Source organism: Bos grunniens, chromosome 15, assembly GCF_055505025.1.
Source record: "Bos grunniens cultivar Pamir isolate PY7600 chromosome 15, Bosgru_T2T1.0, whole genome shotgun sequence".
In the NCBI taxonomy this organism is placed as follows: domain Eukaryota; kingdom Metazoa; phylum Chordata; class Mammalia; order Artiodactyla; family Bovidae; genus Bos; species Bos grunniens.
In genome coordinates, this window is record NC_141179.1 from 29,810,308 (window position 1) to 29,827,584 (window position 17,277).

Consider the following 17,277-nt stretch of genomic DNA (forward strand, 5'->3'; position numbering starts at 1 on the left):
TTCTTGTAGGGAGGGGAATTTCCTCCTCTCAGTCCAGCTGCTCCTTCTGAGTGTCCTGAGACACAGCGATCCATTTTCTTAGTCTCGTCCTGGGAGGCTCTAGGCTCCCCCAAGCTGACGGCCCCCCTCCCCTCCAGCACGAGGATGCCCCCGGCACCAAGCTCCAGGGAGAGGTGCTGGCCCTGGAAGAGGAGCGGGCTCAGGTGCTGGGGCGAGTAGAGCAGCTCAAAGTCCGGGTGAAGGAGCTGGAGCAGCAGCTGCAGGAGTCGGCCCGAGAGGTGAGAGCAAGGGCCCTGGGTGGGACTCTTCCCAGGCTCAGTGATAACCCCAAGCGTGGCCTGAGCTGCCCTGAGTGGCCTTGACATGGACCCTGCTGTGATCTGCAGGCTGAAATGGAGCGGGCGCTTCTGCAGGGGGAGAGGGAGGCCGAGCGGGCGCTGCTGCAGAAAGAGCAGAAGGCGGTGGACCAGCTGCAGGAGAAGCTGGTGACCTTGGAGACGAGCATCCAGAAGGAGAGGGACAAGGTAACCCACAACCTGGCCTGGCTCCATGCTGGGCGCCAGCAGCCTGGGAGAAGAGGAGAGGGGCCCTTTACCCCTTACCTCACTGTCCATCCCGCAGGGGCAGGGGGCCTTGTCCTTGGTGGAAAGTACCAGCGTGGAGGGTGCTGCCAGGGTCTGGGCTGGTGTCTGGGGTCTCCTCTGCCTGGGTTTCTGTTCTCCCTCTGGGTGCCTGGGTGCCTGCCATTCTGGGCCCTCCGTGCCCCTTCTTGGAAGTGTCGAAGCCCCTTCTTGGGTGGTGAGCACTGCCCAGGTGACCGGTGCTGGGGATTGATTCAGGTCCAGCCCCCGCATTGGAGGACATCCCCTCCAAGCAGGGCTCTGGGACTCAGGACGTGAACTTTGGGAGATGTCCCGCAAGTCTCTGCTTCCCCTGAGCCTTCAGGATCTGCAGCCTCCCATCCCAGGGGGTCCCAGCTCCTGCCCCTGCCCCTTTCAGATTTCCTGCCAGCCTGCAGGGGCCGCTCCGTCCCACAGGGGCCGTGCCAGCCACTCCCAAGATGCCCAACAACGTGCCAAAAGCTCCGAAGTGGAGAGGGGCCACCTCTTTCCGGACTTGACAGTATTTTTCCAAGAATTAATTTTCCTTCTGGATTTTTTGGAGAGTGTCTTCCTCCTGCCCCTCAATTTTGAAGCTCTTAAAAATTCGTTGACCTTCCCATCCTTTTTAAATTTTTTTATTTTTTGAGCTTTGGCTCTGGCCCCCAAAACCACACTCCCAAATTCTGTGCCAAATTAACTCCACGCTTACCAACCAGGCCTGCACTAACGCCCTCTCTAATCACTGTCCTGGGCTCTCCGCATGCCCCTAACTGCCAGTGCCACCCACCCAGGCAGGGCTGAGCCGTGCCTGCTTTTGCACTAACTCCATGGGCACCTGTGTGCCCTTGGCCTCTCCCGTCTAATGTTGCCTCCTTCCTTTCTTGGTGTGGGACCCCAGGGTTTTGATCAGAAAGGAATGGACAGCAGGTACAGCTGAATTTTCTCAAGGGGGCATTGGCAGGAGGGGTCCAAGAATGGGGAAGGCTGGCTTGGCTGAGGAGCCTCTCGGCCTGAAGACCTCCTCTCAGTTGGAAAAGCCAGGGTGCGGCCTCCATAGCTTGTTGGCCGTTTCCTGTGCAGAGGAGAGGCAGGCTGAGGTCCAGCCATCATCTGCCTTCCCTCCTGAGCAGAGGGGTAAGGAGGTCAGTGGTAGTGGCATGGCCGGGGAGGGTGTGGACAGAGGCTGTCTGCCACCAGTGGCTACCCTTCTGAGTTTTCCTCTGGGGCTTCCCAACTGCAGATACTCCAACCAGAGGGTGGGAAGAAGGGGTAGGCCTCTTCCCTATAGGGCATCGTAGGCTGAGTCCAAGCCTGGGGAAGTGCTTAGATCTCAGAAACTGGCCTGATCATGTCCCCCTCTCCTGGATGGGGATGGGAACCTCATGGAACTGAGGGGTGGGTAGAGGAAACAGGAGGACTCTGGGGTGATGCTCAGCATTTTAGCAGGAACCTGCCTAGCCTCATTTCTCATTGCCCTGGCATTGCCTGAGGTGTGGACTTTGCCTTCTCTCTGGGCCCAGTTATTTGAGGTGGTGGTGGTGATGGTGATGGAGATGGTGGTGGCCATGGTGGCAGCAATGGAGAAGTTTCCCTTAGCTGCCCGCCCCAGCCCATGGCCCCACTCTGGCTTTGGAATCCGTAATCACAGTCTCTCCTCTGCCTGTCCTTCGGAGGGGGTGACTCACCAGCCCCTCCCCTCATCCCCCTTCCCGCCCTCAGAGGTGTCATCTCACCCCAGACAGAGCCATCCACCTCCTCTCTGTACCCACTCCTGGGGCTCCTATTACCATGGCGACGGCCGAACTAATTGCAACCCTCATCCTGCTGAAGTTCAGGCTGCAGAGCCAGCACCCCACCCCGACCCTGGGCAGGAGTGGGGGAGGCTAAGGGGGTTGGGTTGGGGTCCCCTCCGCTGCACTGCTGCACTGCCGTAGCTTCAACATCCTCGGCTTGCAATTCACACCCAACCCCTGGATTTAACCCTCACCAATTCTACTCTTTTTTTCCAGGGCTAAATTTTGGTCTCTGGGCAAGTGGGAGAAGGGGAGGGGCAGGAGCTGGAGGCTCCGGGTTTGTGATGTGGAACCAGCTTTGGCTTTGAGCGGTTTGGAGAGAAAACAGAGGGCCTCTTCGTAGGACCCCCCCATCCCCCAAACCTCTCTAGTTCAGGGGATTCCAAGAGACCAACATTTCTGCCTGGCCCACACCCTTGCTTCGGACACCGTCGCCTGCACCTGAGTCCGGTCTCGCACCCCGGCTCCTTGCCTTTCCCAGTCTGCACCTCCTCCTCTTGACTGTCTCCTCTTTCGATCCTGCTGCTTTTCTCCCCCGCCTTCTCTGCCCCCGCCCGCCCCGCGCCCCGCCCCGCGCCGCCGCGGCCCCGGGCCGGAGTTGAGGAGTGTGTGTTCTGTTTCTCCCCTGTGCCCGCCCCCTCCGCCTCCGGCGACCAGGAGAGGGCGGAGCTGGCCGCGGGACGGAGGCACCTGGAGGCCCGCCAGGCGCTCTACGCCGAGCTCCAGACGCAGCTCGATAACTGCCCCGAGTCAGTGCGGGAACAGTTACAGGAGCAGCTGAGAAGGGTCAGTTTCACCAGCCCCCCCTCCCCGCCCCCGAGGGCCGCCCGCCCGGAAGAGAGGAGCGGTGGGCCGGGAGCGCCCGGGCCCTGCAGTACCTGCCGGACGCCAGGGTCGGTGCTGTGGCTTGGAGGGGACAGGGAAGGATGGGGGGGTTGGGGATGGAGGTTCTCCTTTCTGCTGCTGCAGGCCGCGCTGCCCGGGAAAGCGGCAGGGCCGAGCGGAGGAAAGAGGGCAGGGTGGGGGCAGGGCCCCGCCTCCGTTTCCCCGGGTCCAGCCCCCAGAGCTCTCCCCTCTGTGGCCTGGCCTTCCAGGCACAGAGTGGGATCGTGAGCACTACCCGACCCCCTTTGTCACTGTCATTCAAGGAGGCCGAGGCCCTGGAGACGGAGACGAAGCTCTTTGAGGACTTGGAGTTCCAGCAGCTGGAGCGGGAGAGCCGCGTGGAGGAGGAGCGAGAGCTGGCGGGCCAGGGGCTGCTCCGGAGCAAGGCCGAACTGCTCCGCAGCATCGCCAAGAGGAAGGTGCGCCCGCCCCATCCCGGGCAGTGCCGGCTTGACCTCACCTGGCTGAGCCTCGGTCTCATCATCTGTAAAACAGGAACAATAACACCCTGTTGTTATCATTAAAGGAGATGATGTATGTGGAAACAGCATAGGATGTGGTGATCATAGTAAGCACTCAGGGAACAACAATAGCCATTGTTTAGAAACTCAGACACGCGCCCCCCGCCCCCCCCACTTCCCCGCCCCCCTCCAGTGGAAGGTGGATGGGGCTCACATTCGGAGCTGGGCACTGGCTGGGCCGGGAAATGAGAGATGGAGATGGAGGACAAGGAGGAGGGAGCTGAGGAGGAGGCTTGCCCCTTGTGGAGCTCTCTGTCTGATGCTGAAGTGCTGGGACACAGACCTGAGATCTGGATATTAGAGCCAGCCTGGGGTCCTAGAAAGGCATCACTTGGGTTCCAGTCACAGCTCAGCCCTGGTTCAGCTGAGCTGTGAAACAAGGGGACTGGGTATTGCATCTGTCTTGGTCAAGTCTGGTGCTTTAGATGCTCTAAAATCGACTCCTGATCTCAGCCAGACCCGGACAGGGTGATGGATGAGGATGTGTTAAGTAAGAGTTAGGAAGATGTGGGTGAGGAGAGGGGGTTGGATGGCCCAGGTGTGTTTGTGGATACACATGTGTGCATGTGCACTTTGCCAGGCTGGAGGGAGTAGGTGGGAGGTGAATGCAGTGAGATTGGGGAAGGGTGTCAAAAAGTGGGGCTTGATGGCTAGTCTGAGTTTGGTGGTAAGTGGGGGAGTCACTGAACTTCCCCCTGAGTCCAGATCCCTTGCTTCTCTCCCTGAGCTGCTCTGCTTTACAAATGCATTTACCTATCAGTGAAATGAGCATAAGGGCACCTGCCTCATAAGATAGTTAAGTAACACATGCAAAGCAAAGCATTTACCAGTGTTCTTCGGTCCTGATAGGTTCTTAGTAAATGACAGATCTTGCCTGATTACCACTTGGTCTGCTTCAGTCTGTTTGGACTGACCTCAGATTTAGTACAGCTCCCTTCTTCCCTCCCTTCTCCTATGTCTTGCTCTTAATGATGCTAGTTTAAGGCCTCCTCTTTCAGGAAGGCCTCCTGGGATAAACACAGCTCATTTCCACTAGCCCCCATCCTTCTCTCTCACTTAGTATCTTTTCATTCCCTTTTAGCACAAGATTGTTGAGCCAGGCACTACACTAAGCCCTGTTGGGGATATGGAGACAGAAAAGACACTGACTTTGTCCTTGGATCAGACAGCTGGGGCCGGATGGTGGTGATGAGAGATACATATTCATGAGTAGCAGTAATCCAAGGCAAATGGTGATATGGAATAATTTGAGCATAGAGCAAGGAGCAAAGAAATTGAGTGATAATCAGGGGAGATGTTGGAGAGAAGATAGTGTTAGGTCTGGTCTTGGAGGAGAAGTAAGCTCCCAATGGGTGGAGAAGACAGCATTCCTGGCAAAAGGCACCGTATAAGAAAGGCCCGGGAGTGGACACCTGGGCGGCCAATGGTACAGCAGGGCCAAGCTGCGGGCATGCCAAGGGCTCAGGGTGGGAGGGAGGCTGGAAAGCAGGCCCAGGTCCAGGAGCCCTTGAGTGCTGGCTGAGGGGCTTTTGCTTTATCCTGTGAGTAGTGAGAAGTCGCTGAAAGATTTTGAGAAGACTGATCTACCCTTATTCATGGATTTAAAGAAAATTATTCGCGTACTATACATTCTGGGCTTTCCTAGTGACTCAGACGTAAAGAATCTGCCTACAAGGCAGAAGACACAGGTTTGATCCCTGGGTCAGGAAGATCCCCTGGAGAAGGGAATGGCAACCCACTCCAGTATTCTTGCCTGGAGAATTCCATGGACAGAGGAGCCTGGCGGGCTACGGTCCATGGGGTCGCAAAGAGTTGGACACAACTGAGCAAGTAACACACAACTAACACATTCTAAAAAGGCTAGAAAATTCAAACAAACGAATGAACCTCAGAGACCGTTTTAGGAAGCTGTTTGTGGGGCGGATCAGAAAGGTAAGAGAGTGGAAACGGGCTGGTGAAAAAAGTCGAGGCCGGGAAAGCAGAGGGCCTGGCTTGGCCTGGGCAGTGGGTTGGGGGCTTGGGGTTGGGTGGAGGACCATTCAGCATCTCCAGGATTCAGGACCTGTTGACTTTGGGGGTCGGGGGATAAGGGGTTTGGGAACTTCAGTTCTGGCTGGTATGCCTGGTGGCCCACGGCTCCCTTTTTGAGGCATGAGAGAAGGAGCTGACCACAGCAGCTTGCGTTTTCTGGGGATGAGAGGCCGAGCGGAAGTGCTGGTTGATTCCCTTCACCCAAGCCCAGGGCCTCTGCGCAGGAGACACAGCCAGGCCTCACCTTGGGCTGCCTCACCCATTGTTCCCATCCTCTCCAGGAGCGCCTGGTGGTCCTGGACAGTCAGGCTGGACAGATCCGGTCCCAGGCTGTGCAGGAGTCTGAACGCCTAGCCCGGGATAAGAATGCTGCCCTGCAGCTGCTGCAGAAGGTAGCCCTATCAGACTGGGAGTGAGCGGGGAGGAGGGCCAGGGCGGGGCTGGGGGAGTGGGAGGTGAGTGCAGGGTGCTGGGTGGAGACTGGCCAGCCATGTGGGATCCCCCTTTATTTGGGGCTCCTTGCTTCATTCCCACTCCTGATTCTGCCGCTTTGGACTTGCAGGAGAAGGAGAAACTGGCTATGCTGGAAAGAAGATACCACTCGCTTACAGGCGGCCGGCCTTTCCCGAAGACCACGTCCACCCTCAAAGAGGTAACGTGGTTGGGTCAGCCCCAGCCTCATGAGCCCAGGGGTCTCCTGGGAGGCTCTGGAGAAACATGTGGCACCTTCGCCCCAGGGCTGAGGTCTAGTGTGGGGACATTTTCCTGAACTGGAGAGATGTTCAGGAATGTCTGTGAGGTCTGGGATTGGATCCTCCATGGCTGCCAGCTGCTACTTTTCAGCTACCGCTCTGGCTCCCAGGAGCCTGCTGATCTTACCGTTTCGGGTGACTGCATATATCTGGGGGATTCAGGAGGCGTGGGTGGGGAAGATGGCAGCTCCGGATGGGGCCGGGCAGACCCAACTTGAGGGGAAGTGTACAGATCTCGGGGTCCTGATCTTGGAGTTCCCTGGGCTTCTGTCTGGAGCTGGGCTGTGGGCTTGGACGTGGGCACTGAGGCTCCTTCAGCCATTCTTCCCTGAGTCTTTGCACGCCTGGTGTGTGAGGTCCCACCTCATGCCCGGTTTTCCACCTCATTGCACAAGCAAATTAGGCTTTAGGTGGGGTGGCTGGGCTGAGTGTGGGGGTGAAGCCCCTCACCCGTACCCTCTCTGTAGGCTGATCTGCTCATCTCCGAGTCCTCAGAGGTGGGGCTGGGGACGGCAGCTCTGGGCCCCTTCCCAGAGTCTTCTCAGGCTGGGGCCTCCTCTCTTCCCTTAACCCAACCTGCTTCCACTCAGCTCTGCCTCAAAGCACAAGAGGTAATCACAGCTCACTGCCTGTCTGCCTGCTTGATGAGCTTCTGCCCGCGACTCCTCCCACTCGCCACGCTGAAGGGCAAGTGGCAGTAATCCTTTGGCCAGAGTTTGTGGTTTGATAGGTGCCTGGGCAGCTCATGCAAAAATCAGAGCATCAATTTGCGTATCAATTTGCATATATTCAGCATGCCATTCATCAGTTGCCACAACACACTGGACCTTCCAGCTCATTTTCCTGTTCTGTGACCCCTGGGGGACAGTCTGCCTCTGGAGCTAGACCAGGGTGGGCTGCCCTGGGTGGGGCAGGCTTAGGATCCTGGGCTTTGATTCCGCATGCATTTTGGGTGCCTGCTGTGTCCCCCAGACCTGGATAAACTCAGGATTCTAAGGATATGCTCCAGGAATGCAACAGTGCCTGTCTTTCCAACCCATGATCTACCGTATGAGCATCTTTCCAAGTCCTAGCCTTTGCGCAGTGGGCCTGCTTATCTGCCTGGGCTTTTAACTGCTCCCTGCTCAGGTCTCTTTCTCAGGGCCCACCTTGCTCAGGCCCTCGTGGTGCCCCCAGAGGACCCATGGGAATGGCGTGGCTGGCGCTCAGTAGTGCATGTGCGTGCCCCACCGGGGATGCCCAAGGTGTTGGAGACAGAAGGGTTCTCTGGGAGCTGGGTCCTGATCCTTGGTGGGCTCGTGACTTCTTCACCTACCCCTCACCCAGGGCAAACCCAGGAATGGGTGATCAGGGGGTCCATTCAGGGCCCATTCAGGCCCTGCGGCAGGGCCTGGATGCCAGGGCAGCCTCATAAGTGGAGGTCAAGAAGAGCCTTCCCTGGAAGTCCCAGTGGTCAGGACTCTTGCTACCGAGGCCGTGGGTTCAATCCTTGGTCAGGGAACTAATATCCCACAAGCTGTGGAGTGTGGCCAAAAAAAAAAAAAGACTTCAGATAGTTCTTTTTTTTTTTTTTTTTTTGACTTCAGATAGTTCTGCCTGCCCTTTTCTGCCCTCCCCGCAACCCCTCTGACAGCCCTCTGTGGCCACAGCGAGCTCCCCATCCCTGCCTTGGATTTTGTTTGGAATGGAGTGTTGGCTCTTTGGCATGAAGTGTGGGGTCTGGTGCCTGGTGGAGTCCTGTTAACCTGTTCTCTGCCTGTCCCTCCCCTCGCACCGGGTGCCCTAGGAGTATGTGAGCCTGGCAGAGGTTCTCCACCTGTGCTCCCGCTTGGACCCCCATGCTTCTGCCACTTCCCCCAGCGCACTCGCTCAGCCCCTGCCCGACAGTGAGGTACCAGCCACCAAGTGAGCCCACCTGTGCCCACGGGCCTGCTCGTGGATGCCCTGCGTTGCCCCGGGGTGTGGGGCAGGGGTTGGGCAGCAGGGTCTGTTTTCAGCAGTGACGGAGAAGGGCCGCTGGCGTAAGGGGAGTTGGGAGCAGTTCCCTCTCTTGCTTTCTCAGCTCCTGAGGGCTCGAGGAGGGAAGGCCTTCCGCTCCAGTGTGAGGGCCTCCTGCTGAGAGGACCCTGGCTTTCCCGGGCTCTGCAGGCCTCCTTGGCTCCGTGTGTGCATCCTACCCTTGGGCAGGGCCACCTCTTGGGTTCCAGTCCCATTAACCTCTTGTATTCCCTCCCGCGTCCGGCCTTCCCCCAAGTACGTGACGCTTGAGCAGCTAAAGGTGATGTGGGGCACCTCGCCAGTGCCCACAGGCCCCGCGCCGGGCCTGCCTCCCTGGGCCCCTGCCTCCCAGGACCTGGTTCCCACCACCTGCCTTCCTCCCGCGCTGCCCTCTTCCTCCTCCTTCGCTTCTGTCACGCCTTCGCCCCAGGTTGGTGGTCTGTGTCCCCGCTGCCCGTGCGGCCCACTCGCGGCGTGGCTCTGTCTGTGTGTGCTTGCCCCCGACGCAGTGGTGTCTCCGCCCTCGGCCAGCCCCAGGGGCGCGCTGTGTGCCAGGCGGGCTGCGGCCGGCTGGCATCGTGGTTGGCGTGGTCCGTGTCTGTGGTCTGGGAGCTGTGCCCTGTTTCTCTTTGCCTTCAGCGTGTTTGTGGCAACTGTTTCTCACTGTGTTTTCTTCTCTTTGTGCTCTCCTTTCTCCCATCCTCCCCGTTTCCCCTGCCTTCCTGTCTCCCCATAACGGCCTGCCTTTACCCTTCCTCCGACCTGGCCCTTTCTTCTCCCTTTCCTCCCTCCTCCTCCTCCTCTCTCCGCTCCCCTCGTTTCTTGATTTCCTGACCTTTTCCTCTCCGTCCTTGCCCGCCCTCGCCCCTGCCCCCTGTCCTCCTCCCCTATGCCCCCTCCAGATGGAGAAGCTGCTGCTCCCTGCTGTAGACTTAGAGCAGTGGTACCAGGAGCTGATGGCCGGGCTGGGGACGGGCCCTGCTGCCGCCTCCCCTCGCTCCTCCCCCCCGCCTCTGCCCGCCAAAGCTTCCCGCCAGCTGCAGGTAACCCCTCCCTCACTGCCCAGCCCTGCTCCTCTCGGCTCTGGGTACCTCCTGCTGACCCTTCAGCCGCACACATGGTGGGGGATTAATCCAGCCAGTGCAGCAGGGGCTTCTGGACCCCGAGCGGGAAGTGAGGGTCCCCTCGAGGGTGGCCATCCTGGCCCTCGGGGCATGGAGGGCCAGCCTCCCGAATCTGAGGGTGATGTGCTGGACGGTCCAAAGGGGGCTTGGGGAGTGGCGGTGCCTGTGCAGCACTCAACATGCTCACTCTGTCCCGGGCAGCTCTCATCCCGGAGCCTCTCGCCCAGTCCTCACACGCTCCTGAGCCTGTTGCCCCTGGCACTTGTGTGTCCTGGGAGAGTCGCCGGTCTTTGTTCTCCTGGTCTCCCCAGGGATGACTCTCGGAGGCGGGAAAGAGTGGGTCAGAGACTCTCAGGTGATGGCCCTGAGTTCATGCCCCGGACTCAGAGTCGCCATGAGGGGGTCTACTGGAGCCCCAAGCAAGCTGCTGACCATGGTGTGGGGCAGGGTATTCAGGCAGCCTTCTGCCCCAGGTTCCACTCCAGTGACCGGCCATGGTGCCTGATCAACCCCCTGCCCCGCCCACTCAAGATTTGGTCCTAGAGTGAAGACACGGCACCTCGAAGGCCGATCTCAGCTGAAACTCCACGTTCCCTTTAGGAGTCGTTGGCACGGCCTTTCTATTTTGTGCCCAGCTGGGTTGAGGTTTTTACATGTTTTGATTCACGTAATCTCTACCACAGGCCTTTGAGGTAGATAACGAGAACTCTCATTTCACAGATCAAACACTTGGGCCCAGAGCAGATAAGTAATCTCTCCAAGGCCACACAGCTAGGAGGTGGCAGGGGTAACACGGAGAGTCAGGGTTCCTGGCTCCAGAGACTGTGTCACCAAAGACTGAGTGCCGAGAGGGAGGCTGGCAGTTATTTAGTCTAGCCCTGCCCCCTCCTTTTGCAGATAAGGAGGCTGAGGCCCAGAGTGGGGAGGTGCGTGGCCCAAGGTCACCTACGCTGTTAGTTGGCAGAGTTGGGACCAGAGGGAGCCCTGGCCTCAAGTCGGCCTCCTGTAAAACTCAGCCCGTCTGTGTGAACTCCTCACGTGGGTCGATACACGGTCCTTTCTACCATGCGGGGTTGGACCCAAGGAGGAACAGCCTGGAAAGGAGGCTTGGCAGCCGCCAGGAATATCTGCCCACTGGGCTGGCCCCAGAAGCTCAGTGCTGTGGTCAGCGAGAGACCAAGGCCTCAGGGGCCTGGTGCTGGGCACCTTGGATCCCAGCCCGCTCGGTGCCGTGGGAGTGGTGGCCGGTGGGGGAGCCGGAGGTCCCTCAGCAGATGCCGCCTCCCCACTCCAGGTTTACCGCTCCAAGATGGATGGCGAGGCCACCAGCCCCCTTCCCCGCACCCGCAGTGGGCCACTCCCCTCCTCCTCTGGCTCGTCGTCTTCCTCCTCCCAGCTCAGCGTGGCTACCTTGGGCCGCAGCCCCTCACCCAAGGTCTGAGAGCAGTGGGTGGGCTGCGTGTGGTGCAGGGTGGTGGTGGTGGTGGTTGGGGGGCGGGTTTGGAGATGGCCACACTGGGGAGGGACCGCAGCCATCCACGAAGCCTTATGGGTGGGCGGGTGTCTTCTGAGCCTCGGGTCCCAGTGCCCCGTTTCCCGCCCTCCACCACAGAGCACTCTGCTCGCCCAGAACGGCACCAGCAGCCTTCCTCGCAACCTGGCAGCCACACTGCAGGACATCGAGACCAAGCGCCAGCTGGCCCTGCAGCAGAAGGGTGAGTGGCCGCCGCACCAGCCCACTTGCTATCCCAGGGGCCCTGGACATCCGCCACGCCCTGTCACCCTAGCTTATCCATGCCCACACCCTTCCCAGGATGTGTTCCCTTTATGTGGGGAGCAAAAGGGATCTGGACTAGAGACCTGAAGAAGAGAGACTCCTGGAGGTTTATCCAAAGGCTAAGGGGCAGGAGACTCAGGGTTGCCGGGCTGTGGCGTCTTTTCTAGAGAGCCCAGCAAGTAAGGGGAGTGCTTATTGACCTGAGTAGAACTAGACGTTGCCCTGTCTGGAGGCAGGGGGTTGGACTTGACGACCTCCAGGAGTGTTTCCCTAACATGTTAGTTCGCGGGAACACCCAGGAGTGCTGGTTGCTCGTGTGCATTTTGGTTGTTTCGAAAGCCCATGTCTGTGCCTCTCTCTCCTCTCATCCCCTCTGTGTCTCTGCCCTGCCCTCTGCCCGGGGCCCCCCACTCCAGTCGAGTCGCTTCCTGCCGAGCCCCTCCCAACCGACGACCCAGCAGGTAGAGCGTTGGTCACCAAGGGCATTGCTTTGGCCGGGTGACCCCTGCCCGGGCCTCCGCATGATGTATTCTGCCCAGGCCCCCTCTGCCCGCGGGCAAGACCCCCAGGCTGAGGTGTCGGGTTGGCCTCGCGAGCTCTCTTCTGCCGCAGTGGAGCTCCGCCTGTCTCCCTTCCCTCCTTTCCTGCGTGCTCCTGCTTCTGCATTGCCGCGGGGTGTGCACTGACGTGGGTGCTCGGGCTGCTGGCACCCCTTCCTCTTCCCAGCAGCAGGGTTGGGAGCATGCGCCCTGCCAACCCGTTCAGGCCTGGGTTGTGAGCTGGAGCCACCGGGCCATCATGCCGCCGGGGCGACCCCCGGGCAGGTTTGGGGCCCTGTATGGACTCAGCATGTGGTGCGGATGCCAAAGCCAGACCGCATGGCTGTGGCCACTTGTGCGGGCGATGAAGCCAGGGCAGCCGGACCCAGAGCTGCGGGGGCTTTGGGGAAGCGGGTGGGGGCGAGGGGGCTGCTCCGTGTTACCTCTCCCCGCTCGCCACCTCCCTCCGTCTGTAGTGCTGCCGGCTTCCTCCCTGGCTGGGTGGGTGCCCACCGTGACATCCCCCGTCCCCCCACGCAGGGCAGCAGGTGATCGAGGAGCAGCGGCGGCGGCTGGCGGAGCTGAAGCAGAAGGCCGCGGCTGAGGCGCAGTGCCAGTGGGACGCCCTGCACGGGGTGGCGCCCTTTCCCACCGGGCCCGCGGGCTTCCCGCCACTCATGCACCACTCCATCCTGCACCACCTGCCGGCCTCGCGGGAGCGAGGCGAGGAGGGTGAGCACGCCTACGACACGCTGAGCCTGGAGAGCTCCGACAGCATGGAGACCAGCATCTCCACGGGGGGCAACTCAGTCTGCTCCCCTGACAACATGTCCAGGTACCCAGCCCTGGCCACTGACTGGCACGGCCTCTGTCCTCCCCACGCTGGGGCCTCCACCTCCACCGGCTGCCTCCTCTCCCCCTTCCCTCCTCAGTGCTAGCGGCCTGGACATGGGGAAGATTGAGGAAATGGAGAAGATGCTGAAAGAAGCTCACGCGGAGAAGAGCCGACTGATGGAGTCAAGGGTGAGGCAGACCTGGGCCCTGGGGCTGCCCTCTGCCCGCCGGGGGCCTCCGCCCCTCCTGAGGCCCCTTCCCCACATTGTTCTCGCCGCAGTCCCTGAGGAAGAGAGTGTTTTCCAAGCCTGGGTTCCTAAAGTGGGGGATCAGGAGGCTTGGCGAGATCACAAGTTTCACAGCCCTTAGGAAAAGGGGAGGAGCACGGTAACCATTGTCCAGCTGTGAATTTCCTGCACGGGAACTTCCAGTCTTTGTGTGTTCGCTTCTGGGGACCTTTGGCCACCAAGAAAATATTGATGCCTGTCTACCTGAGTGCCAGGTCACTCCTTTTGGAGACGGTTGGGAACTGGGGCTTGAAGGATGAGGACAGAGAGAAGGCAGGTATCCAAGCCAGAGCAGAGGTGTTGGCTGCGGGCACATCACGTTCCCTGCCCATGGACCTGGGCTGGGGCACAGCCAGGCTGGGGAAACCGTGCCCAGGGAGGAGGCTGAATAAAGAATCTCCTGAAGACGTGCGGTCTCTATTATCCGGGGCACTCTGTGTGTCTGGAGAGGAGAGTGGGGGCCCGGGAACAGGAGACCAACTGGAAAAGAAGGCCTCTTAATCTTAAACTCCCTTGAAAGGAGGGCACATTTGCAAACATCTCTTGGCAAAAGGAGAAAAAGGAGATTCCTCCAAATTTTGAGCTAGGAAGAAATGGTAGATGGGAGTTAGTAATGTGAAGGTTGTTACCGGTGTTGAAGACATAAAACATCACCTATGTGCTTTGTATTTAATGATTTGTTTTAATGACTTAAAATCTTTTGATAATGGCTTTCATAAGTTCTTTTTTTTTTTTTTTCTGTAAAATTTGAAGGTCAACTGTGAATGTTTGGAGTTTCCAAGGGTCTTCACTTAGTGATTAGGGCAGGATTGCTGAATCCATTCGATGTCGGAAACAGTTGTTTCGATAACCCATGTCCTAGGAATTCAGATACAGATTTTAAAAGCCCCTCCCCCTTTTCTTTAATTGAGTGCTTCCATCTTGCCAGCATCAGTGATGGACATTTACCTACACGATTGCATTTAATTTTCCCTACAGTCCAAAGGAGTAGGCACTCTTGGCCGCATCTTACAGAGGAGGAAGCTAGGCTTAGGGAGTTTGGTGGGGTCCAGCGCTCACAGTGGTGGTAGAACCAGGGTTTGAAGGCAGGGTGGTCTCACTTTAAAGCATTTACCCTTGTCAGCACGGTCCCTGGAGAGGAGGGTGGGCTTGGATGACCATGGCCCCTCAAACCAGGCTGCCCTCTGAGGTGGGTGTCTCCTGTAGCTCTGGCCCAGCCCAAGGAGGGGTGTTGGGGGCTTGAAGTTAAGAGGGCAGCCATGGGCACTGAGCCCCAGCCTTGGGTGCAGGAACGTGAGATGGAGCTGAGGCGGCAGGCCCTGGAGGAGGAACGGAGGCGGCGGGAGCAGGTTGAAAGGAGGTTGCAGAGCGAGAGCGCCCGGAGGCAGCAGCTTGTGGAGAAGGAGGTCAAGATGCGGGAGAAGCAGTTCTCACAGGTGAGTGGATGGGGGGTTGGGTGGGGCTGTGGAGGGGTCTGGATAGCCCAGGTACCCATGCTGGGTGGTGGAACCTGTTCTCTCCAGGAAGTTTTGCCCAAGCAGGATTCTACCTGGGACTTGCTTGGCCCCGAAGAACAGGACCCACTAGGGTCTGTTTAGGCTGGTGTGTGTGTGTGTGTGTGTGTGTTGCCCAAGCAGGATTCTACCTGGGACTTGCTTGGCCCCGAAGAACAGGACCCACTAGGGTCTGTTTAGGCTGGTGTGTGTGTGTGTGTGTGTGTGTGTGTGTGTGTGTGTGTTGCCCAAGCAGGATTCTACCTGGGACTTGCTTGGCCCCGAAGAACAGGACCCACTAGGGTCTGTTCAGGCTGGTGTGTGTGTGTGTGTGTGTGTGTGTCTGCCCCACATCCCTTCCCACATCCCCATGCCTTCCTGCTCCGAGTGCTTGGTGTCTGTCCTGGCCTCAGTCCACCAGACCTTTTGGCTCCAGGCCCCACTGCCAGCGGCTGAACCTACCCTGACTTGCGGTGTACATCTCCAAAAGAGAATTGTGCCAGCTTCTCCCTGGTCAAGAACCCCATCCTTACACAGAATCCAACCCGGGGGTGTTTCATTCGCTGGGAGCCTTGAGCAGAGAATGAAGGCAGAAGGAGAAGTTAGGCAGGAAAATCTACCTGCATTTCCAGTCCCAGATCCTGGGCCCCTGGGAGAGCCTGTGAGACTCAAACAGGCCATCCCTTCCTGTGGGGTCTCCATGGTCCTCCCCAGGGGTGGGGGGTCCTACCCCGCAGTGACTGGTGATCGTAGCTCCTTGATTTCCTAATGATGCAGCGACATAAATTCTAAGGGGTAGATTGTCTGATTTGAGAATTCAGAAATAATGAGAAACTCTGGGAGTTTCACCTCAGTGCTTGGAATCGTTGTCGTATGCCTAGTTCCTCTTTCCTGTCTCTGGTCTCTCGGGGGCTCAACTTCTCTACCCCCTGCCCTGGGGCTCAGGTGGGGCTGCAGAGGCCTCCAGCTTTGGGGAAGCCAGTGGAGTCGGCTCATCATTTCCGGGCACCTCCGGAAAGTTGAACGTTTTGTTTCTTCTTTAAATAATCTATGGTATTTCCTTTTCATACCATTCTAACATTCTTCCTAGAAATGAAGAGTAGGAAAAAAATTCCTGTTGACTGAAAATTCTAGATAAGTATCAGAAATTTTGAGGTGGAATAGCCCTCAGAGATTCTCTAGTTCAAAGGCATTGTTTACACATGAGGACCAAACAAAGCCACCGCCCCACACCCCCACTCCCCACCCCCCACCCTGGGAAGACCAGGCTTCGTTCTGGGGTTTTCTTCCAAGACCGCATTCTTTTGCTTTGTTGCATTCAGGACAGGAGGGGCAGGGACAGGACGGGGCAGCTGTGTCTGGGAAACTGAGGCACAGAGCTGTTCAGCAGTTTGCCCAGGCCTGGGTGGAGTCAGCACAGGCGCACCAGGTCCTTGCTTGGGCCAAAGCCCCATGAAACCAGAGTGACAGAGTAGGGGTTCAGGACTGAGGCCGAGGGGCCTGGAAAAGGGAATGACAGGGGAGGGAACAGCCCCTACTCATCCCGCTCTCTGTCCCCAGGCACGACCCCTGACCCGTTACCTGCCAATCCGGAAGGAAGACTTTGACCTGAAGACCCACATCGAGTCGTCAGGCCACGGTGTGGATACCTGTCTGCACGTGGTGCTCAGCAGCAAGGTACAGGCATGTGGGGCTCTGGGAGGTTGGTGGGGACCCCACGGTCAGAGGCCCCTCCTGGGTCCTTGGAATTGTGGCCTCAGCTCCTGCCCTAATACCAGTGGTCTCTGTCCCGGGACAGGTGTGCTGGCTTGAAGAGATGCTAGGGACAGCCCCGCTGTGATATAGGCACAGGTGATGGGCTGACATTGCTGCTCAGGGAAGAAGGTTTAGGGGGCTGTGCATTTGGGTCCTGCCTCATCCCTGCCTCCCGCCAGGTCTGCCGTGGCTACTTGGTCAAGATGGGTGGCAAGATCAAGTCGTGGAAGAAGCGCTGGTTTGTCTTCGACCGGCTCAAGCGCACCCTTTCCTATTACGTGGGTGAGTCCCCCCAGACTGCCCCAGGGCTAGGGCCCCTGGGCTCTGTCACCAGAAGCTTCCAAGTGGGGCCAGGGCCTTGAGCTGGGTCTTGTTCTCCTCTCTCTGAAAATGTACAAGGCTCACCTCATTTGCTTTGTTCAACCATTCATTTTTTTTTTCCAGCAGTATTACGAGCATCTAATAAGTCCCAGGCAGTATCTTAGGCTCTGATGATAAGCAAGGGGGCCACAACCCTCTCCCCTGGAGCCTGTTGCCAGGACACAAACAGTGAACAAAGAACGATGGGGGTGCTCTAGGGCACCCCAGATACTGTGGGTGCATGGAGTCCTGTGGATCCCTCTTGGGCAAGTTCCCACAGAGACTCTGAGATAAGCAGCTGAGCAGTGCCCGGGGGGCAGCACCCCCCAGCCGTCCTGCTCTCTCAGCACTCTGCACCCAGCCTCCAGCTTGGTTTCCCAGCCCTGGAGTTCCCTCTGGACAGTTCCCACTTGGAGGCTAGAATATCATATCATAGCCTCGTCAGGACAGGCTGGGCTGTGCTGCAGAAACAACCCCATCCTAAGATCTCAGGAGCTCAGAACCAAAGTTCTTCTTACTCCTGATC

At 58.6% G+C, this 17,277-nt stretch overlaps 1 protein-coding gene across 23 annotated transcripts in view; it reads left to right on the top strand.

The window, feature by feature from the left end:
• PHLDB1 (pleckstrin homology like domain family B member 1) overlaps positions 1-17,277 on the top strand; it is a 48,860-nt gene that overhangs the window by 22,157 nt on the left and 9,426 nt on the right. For 5 of the 23 annotated variants that reach the window (XM_086339537.1, XM_086339539.1, XM_086339550.1 and 2 more), the window contains 14 exons: positions 138-278; positions 387-524; positions 3,544-3,699; positions 6,114-6,224; positions 6,395-6,484; positions 9,485-9,625; positions 11,001-11,141; positions 11,319-11,421; positions 11,900-11,944; positions 12,563-12,857; positions 12,955-13,045; positions 14,433-14,579; positions 16,197-16,313; positions 16,571-16,673. In XM_086339537.1, coding sequence (XP_086195663.1) covers positions 138-278; positions 387-524; positions 3,544-3,699; positions 6,114-6,224; positions 6,395-6,484; positions 9,485-9,625; positions 11,001-11,141; positions 11,319-11,421; positions 11,900-11,944; positions 12,563-12,857; positions 12,955-13,045; positions 14,433-14,579; positions 16,197-16,313; positions 16,571-16,673 — 1,819 coding nt within the window. Of the gene's footprint in view, positions 1-137; positions 279-386; positions 525-999; positions 2,947-3,052; positions 3,289-3,543; positions 3,700-6,113; positions 6,225-6,394; positions 6,485-7,051; positions 7,196-8,370; positions 8,476-8,838; positions 9,013-9,484; positions 9,626-11,000; positions 11,142-11,318; positions 11,422-11,899; positions 11,945-12,562; positions 12,858-12,954; positions 13,046-14,432; positions 14,580-16,196; positions 16,314-16,570; positions 16,674-17,277 lie in introns of those variants that run through there. The other 18 variants (XM_086339535.1, XM_086339549.1, XM_086339556.1 and 15 more) reach the window with 10 other exon arrangements.